This window comes from Cyprinodon variegatus, unplaced genomic scaffold (assembly GCF_000732505.1).
Source record: "Cyprinodon variegatus isolate N-32 unplaced genomic scaffold, C_variegatus-1.0 Scaffold342, whole genome shotgun sequence".
NCBI lineage: Eukaryota > Metazoa > Chordata > Actinopteri > Cyprinodontiformes > Cyprinodontidae > Cyprinodon > Cyprinodon variegatus.
Genome location: NW_015150795.1, coordinates 848,328 through 856,899, shown reverse-complemented (window position 1 = coordinate 856,899; position 8,572 = coordinate 848,328). Strand labels below are relative to the sequence as shown.

Here is an 8,572-nt window from a genome sequence, read left to right as displayed (position 1 = left end):
AGTAACCTTTCCTCTGATCACGGAGCAGCCGGCTTGCTTGTTCTCGCAATGAATCCTGGGATATCCAAGAATACCGAGGATACATCGGACCCGTCCTTCAAATTGGGCAAAAAGAAGGACGCATTTTAAGGCCGCATAACGAGGACTCTTGGAATCCGACCAGACCTCGGCGCCGCGCTATGACGTAATCGGCCTTCGAATCCGGTCTTCTAAGGATGCGTCCTAGGTTTTCGAACAGAGCAATGGTTTCACGAAAAGAAAAGTAATAAATAAACTGTACATGCTAAATATATGGTAGCCTGTTTCCGCCACATGAAAGTAAAAAAAAAAATGCCAATTCGAAGGTCATAATTATGAGATTCAAAAATTCAAACAAAAACTTTGTATTCCATAATTATGACCTTGAAACATGAAAACATGACTTTATAATTATAATTCAATTATATAATTATGACTTTGAATGTCAAAATTATGACTTTATATCTCAAAATAATGACTTTGAATGTCTAAATTATGACTTTGTATGTCATAATTATGACTTTGAAACGTGAAATTATGACTTTATATCTCATAATCATAACTTTGAATGTCGAAATTATGACTTTATATCTCATAATTATGACTTTGAATGTCGAAATTATGACTTTGTATCTTATAATAATGACTTTGAAACGTGAAATTATGATTTTGTATCTCATAATTATGACTTTGAAGCGTGAAAATATGACTTTGTTTCTCATAATCATGACTGTGAATGTCGAAATAATGACATATCTTATAATTATGACTTTGAAACATGACTTTCTATTTAGCATTTTTAAACTTTCATGTGGCAGAAATGGGCTTCCATATAATAAGATTAATATGATTGTGAAAAAAAGAAGTCAGCTTTTGAAAAAAAAAAGACATAATAAAGGTGGCCGTTTTTCGGTTCAGAGTACTTTCATTGAACTTGTGAAATATAAATTATTAACTGTTTTAATTTTGAATATAAATAATCCAAATAAAGGATAAAAACTAATAATTAGGTGTTTTGCAATAAAATATATCCTCTTAATATTTATTTTAATTGTGTGAAAGCTATAATCCCAGGCCTGCTTTGCGTTTCCTCAGACCAGAGGGAATGCCCCGCAAGGCCACGCGCTGCTCAGTTTGCGGAGCTTTGAAGTCAGCGTCCCTCCAGCCGGTGGAGACGGGGAGCCGCCATTTTGTTCCCGCTTAACTATTTATGCTTGCCCCGATTTTTAATAGAAACAACCGATACTAGCAGTGTTTTTATTACCAAAAGCGTTAAAATGAATCATTATCGGGCGCGCGAGGCTAGCTCTCACGCGCAGACAAATCAGTTATGGAGGGAGAGGCTATAAATATGAGGCGGTGGCCCTGGAGACGCCTGCCAGTTAGGAGCTGAACTCAGGGGGACTCCCAGGATTTCACAGGTTCTTTAGGTATGTAGCAAACCACCGGCTCACTAAATAAGAATGTTTTCAGCCCAAAGCTCTTTTTAGAATGATCGTTGGTTGTTTTTTCAGAGAAAATAAGCTAGTTTGTACAAGGTAACCGGTTCAAAGGAAGCATTAAGTTAAATTTAATTCAGTAGAAGAAGTGCTAGCAAGCTGTTAGCAACGTTAGCGCGGCCGGAAAACCTTTTATTTTCGTTTTTGCGCGCATTTCCAGATGTAAATTGCGTCAACCTGAGAACATGTTGGTTTAGAAGTCTGAAAAAAAGTTACTGAATCAACAATAAGATTGATTCTTTTGTACAACTTCATACAGGTCGGTTCTTTCTAGAATTAAGCGTTTATCCAACCGTCCATCTTTACCCGAGCTGCATCATGGAGGCAATGGGAGAAGCTCTGTTTCACAAGCTACTAAATACATACTGCTTTCATTCGCTAAAATACAAGCAGAATTATCTGAACTAATATATATTTTAGCTGCATATTTGCTTTTTTTAATCTCTGCAAATTTTTTCCAAGAATGAATTTTAATAAAGTTTGCTTCACCTGAAACTGATAAATATTTTTGACAATATTTTGTCTAACAAAGGGTAATTAAATCAGATTTAACTAGATAAAGCACTGTAAAATGATTAAAACTCCTTGAATTAGCAGCTCCAAAAACATAAGTGCAATTACTTGATCACTGGAGTAATTGCAGGTACCTAAATATGTTGTGAAAGGGTTTATTTTGGTAACTTATCTCAAAAAGGGAAACCTCAATAGAAATGTAAAGTCTTTTTTTTCCTATTATTTTGATTATCATGGATTAGTGGAAAATATAAATTCAGTGTCTTAGAGATTTAATATATTTTGAGACATTTGGACTGGGGCTGGTAGATCCTTCAAATGTCCACCACGACACTTTCCTTGTGTCCAGCCATTCCTAAGTTAAATGTAAGAAGCATCTTATGTTTGGGAGACAAAGAACTCAGGCCGTTTTTGTTTAAACTTAACAGTTTTTTTGTTTTGTATTTTACTCCTACATGCCTATAATTTAGGGGAATTTACTCCTACTTTCAAATTTAAGAACTTTTAATTTTCTATCTAGAACCAGTCCTACTCCTCCAATGTTTCAGAGACCTCCAGAGGTGTCATAAGTGTTTAGGAGTTGCCACTAGGAGATGGTATTGAGAGGAGAGAGACATCTTTGGATGTTCTGGGAGCAGAACACATCATGGCTTTGGCAACACACAGCTGATTAAACTATTGTTGGGGCAGAGCGGATATAATTTGTGTTACGGCTTTTATAAGATACATAATCTCACTACTGACCACATGCAGCAGCCTTTCATATTGGAAATAAAACAGGGTTTCTGCAGGTCATCAAAAATAAGTCATTCAATTATAATTTTGTTAGCTTAAAGCCTTAATTGGCATTAAAATTAATTAAATGTGATTATCCTGGCATCTAAAATGCGTTATTTTCATCAGATTTATCAGATATAAATGGTTTTGCGTGTTTGCGCGGAACTGCTCTTTATTGATCGTAAAATGTTGTTTGGAAAAGAAGCTTGAGGTGGAGAAAAAGCTAGAAAATGTGAAAATGCAAATTTTAACAAATTAGGCTTCAAAAAAAGGGGAATTCGGGTCATGGCTGCAGCTTGTGGATGGTAAAGATGATGAGGGATTTTGCAGTTTTTTTTATATATATATATATATATATATATATATATATAGAGAGAGAGAGAGAGAGAGAGAGAGAGAGAGAGAGAGAGAGAGAAAGAGAGAGAGAGGGAGGGAGAGAGAGAGAGAGAGGTTGATTGCATTGAAATTATTTCTAAGAACATTAAAAAGCATTAAATTAAAGTTACTTATTTCTTTATAAAGGAATAAGTGAGGATTTTTTTCAGGGAATGGCACCACATTTTTTTTTAAAAACTTGTAGGGTGGCCGCATTCACCTGTGTTTTGACGTGTTCTTAATAAACACTTGGGTTCATATTATCATCTTAATTTTGATTAGTTAGACGTAAATGATCCACATGAAGCAGTAATTGGGCTCAGGGCAGCAGCAGACTGAACCTTTTGGACTTCATAGAAACGCTAATGAACGAACTCAGCTAACATGCATTATTTAGAGCAAGTTTGCAAATGTGCTTTGCATGGCTCCAGTTTTTACAGAATCCTTCACTGTTCCAGCAGAGCTTTCTGTAGTCCTGTTATTAGTTTTATGGAAAAATAAAATCCAAAAATCTATTTTTTTTTTCTTCATCCTCTCATCTTACCCAAAGGAAATGTTAAGTGTGGAATGTTTAGTTTCTGAGCAATAAATTAAATATTTGAACTCAGTCTTGATGGCTGTTTCAGTTTTATTTAGCACACCACTTAATCATCACAATACCTGCAGTAGGAATATTATAGCCAAGTGAGTTAACATTTTATTTACATTCCGTAAAAATTCAAAAAATATCCACTGGACTTGGTTTTCAAGATTTGAAGATGTTACGTTCTTGAAAACCAAGTCCAGTAGATATTTTTTGAATTTTTACGGAATGACTATGACCTGGATGACTGAGAACCTTCATCAGCATTTTATTTACATGTTTTAAATATTTACATATTGCTTATGATCACAAAATGCATTCAGCTCACCTTCATACAGATTTGATATTCAGGAAAAGGCCTTATTTTCTCAGGCGTACTGTGAGGCTAAATCGGATAAATTTGAAAGAGTTTGAAATATATGGGACTAAACATGAAGTCCACATGTGAGTTGTTGCTCACTGAAAATATCCAGTAGGTGGCGCCATTATCCATCTACAGAAGAGCTTGCTAAGATGTTATTTCCATATGCGGTTCTGCTTAAATAAATGAATCATTCCAAGTTCCCTTGAATAATTAATCAGGTCTTATTTTATTTCCAAGCTGTTTCTTTAGTTTGTCAGAGTTAAGGTTATGGATCTTATTACCGAAATAATATGCTCTTTTAGCTTCCATTCAACAATACAGTTTCATAATTTCACTATTGTCATATTGTCTCTATAATTAAAATTAGGTTTATTTTTATTTTAAAAGTGTTAGTTACTTTATTTCCTGTTTGTTGGTTAATGGTTATTTTACCACTAACCAACCGTTTATCTTTAATGGAAATGTAAGCTTAAAGAGGCATCATGAACACGTGTGATTGGTTGATTAAAGCACTGAGAGCTACATTATTGTGTCTTCAACAGGAAAGTAAAAGATGAGCTGTGAGCTGCAGTAAGGTGGTCTCCAGCCAGTGCTCCCACCCCCTCTGAATGCAGTTCATGCTTTTAAACAGGATGGCCGACGTGAAAGCCTGCTTCTCCATGAGTGGGAATCCACCTCCACCAGAGGTCATCAATCACCAGAGGCCTGGGCGCGTAACCAATCAGCTGCTCTACCTGCAGAAGGTGGTCATGAAAGCTCAGTGGAAACATCAGTATTCGTGGCCTTTTCGCCAGCCTGTCGATGCGGTCGCTCTGGGTCTTCCTGTAAGTTGTTTGACTCTCAGTGTTGTACTGTTACAGCAACTGGAAATGATTCAAACTCCTTTAGGTTTTTAAGTTTTCCGAACTTTTACAAGTACAAACTATTAGTGCTGCAGGTATGTTTCTTTTAGGGTTGTCACGATACTAAACTTTTCAACTCGATACCGATACTAAGGAAAATATTCGATACTCGATACCATTTTCGATACCACAAGGATAAAAACAAAGACTTCAAAATTCTACAGAAATATTTTCATTACTAAATAAAATACAATAAATAAATACAATAAAGGTTGTATGCTGTGCATAATATTAAGCAAGCTTGATAAAAAACTTAAAATTAAAATTAAGTGTTCCTTCCTTGGCTATGCTTTGCACACATAACAATGATGCTAGCCAAACCGCTTAAGAAACAAAAATCATTCCCAGCAGCTGCACCTGTTACAAAACAAAAGTCTGATACTGAAAAGTGCAGAAAATTATTCAATCACACAGTGTTCAGAAAGTGCATTTTCCACTATTCTGCACTTTAGATGAATGACTGCTTAGGTGCCACTGGTGACAGCACTGTATCGATACTTTTAAAAACGAGTATTGTATCCGGATACAACGTTTCAGTATCGATACTTTTTTGAGTATCTATACTTTTGACAACCCTAGTTTCTTTTGGGGACGATTTATTAATTTGTTAATAAATGCAGGACCAGGAGGCACTGAAAAACAATAACAGCTACTTGTTTTTAACATGTAAATCATACAATTAGAAATTCTATTTGAAAAGGGTTTTGTAATTGTACATTTTTAATTTAATTATGAAAATTCTGGCTTGGTATATGATCTGTGATTGGAAAAAGTTAGATTTAACTCAGTTTATGATGCTACTCTATGTTCATTTAGTCACTCTTCAGTTTAATTTTCCAGGACGCTCTCATCCAAAGCCTGTTTTTTTTCTTCCCATGGCCAATCACTGCACAGCAGAACCCTTGGAAAAGTCTAGAGTCTAGAAGTTTTGCTTTTAACAGAGTCCTCCACCTGAACTCCTTCCAAAAAGTTAGTTAAAAAACAAACCAGTGGACTTTGTTTTCCAAGTTTGAAGATATTGTGCATGTTTTCTAAGCCACGACGAGGCTTTTGTTGGGCTACAATATAAAAGCCTGGAGCTCAATGCTAATCCAGACATTTTGAGTTGAGAAAGCTTCTTGGATTGGAAGCGAAACATCTTCAAACTTGGAAAACAAAGTCCACTGGTTTGTTTTTTAACACACTAACTAATCTCCACTTGCAAACTCCACCTGAACTGTAGATTCGTGCAGCTCCTCCAGAGGTGCTGTATGTTTGGCAAATGCCTGGCTTGTGAGGATTTCCTGATGGACTCATCCAAACCTAAGATCCCAAAATGCTCACAGGTTTATAACCAGTCAGGGAAGGATTTTATTCAAGGGTGTCGGAGGAAGTGGGGAGGAATCAGAAAGGAGAGCTGGAACTGAAACATTTTCTTTTTCTGTGTTTTAGGATTATTATAAAATCATTACTTATCCTATGGATCTCAGCACAATCAAGAGGCGACTGGAGAACAGGTATTACTGGGAGGCCAGTGAATGTGTGAAAGACTTTAAGGCCATGTTCTCCAACTGCTACATGTACAACAAGGTAAGGACACCATGTGCTATGCTCGTTTTCCAGAACCTAAACATATTAGTGACGTGCTGACACCTAAAACCGGATTTAGAGGTCTGTGGTCCTGAATCCGTTACGAATCGGATCTTTTCAAATGCGACCCGTGTCTGAAGGGCCAGGTCGCATCCATTCGACTTGAACTCCATTAATACCCGACAAAGGTCACTATTCTGGGTCTGGCTACGCAGAAGTGGCAAAAACAACAACAATGGTGGATAATAATGCAGGGTTGGGAAAAATCGCTAGATGCGCTCCGGCACTACCACCCATTGTCTACTTCCGTAAACATAGAGCACGCTTGCTTGTGATGTCATTGCGTGTTCTACTGCTCTTGCGGGACAATTGCGTTGTATGAATTCAGCTCACACAGGAGATCAAATACAAGTCAGATATATTTGGAAATGTGAATAGCAACGCCAAAAAAAAATCAGATTTCACAAAAAATCGCAATTGAACATCAAGGCCTGCAGTGTGAACGTAGCCTTAGATGCATCTCTTCTATAACACGACTGAATCTAAAACCTCAATCCCCTCATTTAGCCCAGCAGTGGCATGGTAACGAGCCACTCATTTGATTCAGGTGTGTTAAAAACGGTCGCATCAGTGACCCCTCATGGTCTTGTCACACCTTGCCGACTTAGACGGCGTACGCCCGACATCCCAGAATCTGCTAAAACCCTGGACACTGAACTTTCTATGTATTTTTTTTCAATTTTGGTCACATACATAGAGTATTTATGAGTCAAGAACAATGTCCAACGACAGCGTAACTTATGCATAACGCCTGGCAGTGTCATTTCATGTGCATTAGGCAGCATCAGTTAAAGAGGGGAGTAGCGATGATGCCTCCCACCAAAAAAAAAAAAAAAGAGAAAAAACAGATTTGCCAATGCAGCTGATGCAGCGTCATGTCTGCTAGAAGGTTTGTTGGTCTTTGGTGTGAACGCAGGGAGGATCCATCACACTCAGCTTCTCGCTCGCTCTGTGATGGAAATGCAGACTGAAGAAGTTCCTCAGAAGTTTTGGATAAGCTAGACGCCACGACTTATGAGTAATTTACACTTAACTCAGAACTTATACAAAACTTACCCATAACTTATTAAAAATATGCCAGTATTTTTGCTAGATTTTCCGTACGTCAGGCATATGCTGGTCTAAATTTTCAATGTGTGACAGCCGCTTAACATATGGGTTTCTTCTGGCTGTAAACGGCGTTTGTGTTTCGGAGTGTTCCTGCCAGTGTTGGAAAGATTAGGAGACGACAAAAAACACGAAAATATTTGTAACATGAAATCTTGCCTGTAACTATAATGTTCCTTTCACACTGAAAAACAAATGATGCATCTGGAGCGAGCAGTATTTTCATAATTCATTTTCTGAAATTTTTTATTTTTTTTCTGAATTGCGGTCTAGTGATTTATTTTTACCAATCAATTAATCTGTCAATTACTTTTTTCGATTAATAATCTGATAGCAAAAGGTTCCTTAAAGAAGACTTTTTATAAAATTACCCCCGGTAAAGCTCAAACTTTTCCCCTTTTAGAAAAGTTTAGGCAAGTTTTAGAGTCTATACTCCAGTTAACGATTAATCGATTACTAAATTAGTTGACGATTATTTCAATAATTGATTAATCCTACTGTTTCAGCCGTATTGCCTTTCACAGATCATTCTCTTTGCTTCAAGCCCCAAAAAAAGGCAGTTTCTCAATTTACAGGAAGATGAGTACGGACTCGGGTCCTCGCCAAGTATGTTCTTGAGAAGAACACAGAGAAGTATGGGAAGATCGTGAGCATGCAGCATAAATATGGTTCAATTGGAGCTGCAGGGTACTTGTGACGTCACCACGTGCTCGGCTAGTCTGGAAATGCATTTCGCCTCCTGTTATTAATAATAAACACAAATCAAATTCACATTAAAAAAAATATATATATAACTCACAATCAG

General features: G+C 36.9%; 1 protein-coding gene across 1 annotated transcript in view; it reads left to right on the top strand.

The window, feature by feature from the left end:
- Window positions 1-4,746: 4,746 nt before the first annotated feature.
- Window positions 4,747-8,572, top strand: part of LOC107091535 (bromodomain testis-specific protein-like) — a 20,269-nt gene continuing 16,443 nt past the window's right edge. The window contains exons 1-2 of the mRNA XM_015385515.1: window positions 4,747-4,953; window positions 6,463-6,600. Coding sequence (XP_015241001.1) covers window positions 4,747-4,953; window positions 6,463-6,600 — 345 coding nt within the window. The remainder of the gene's footprint in view (window positions 4,954-6,462; window positions 6,601-8,572) is intronic.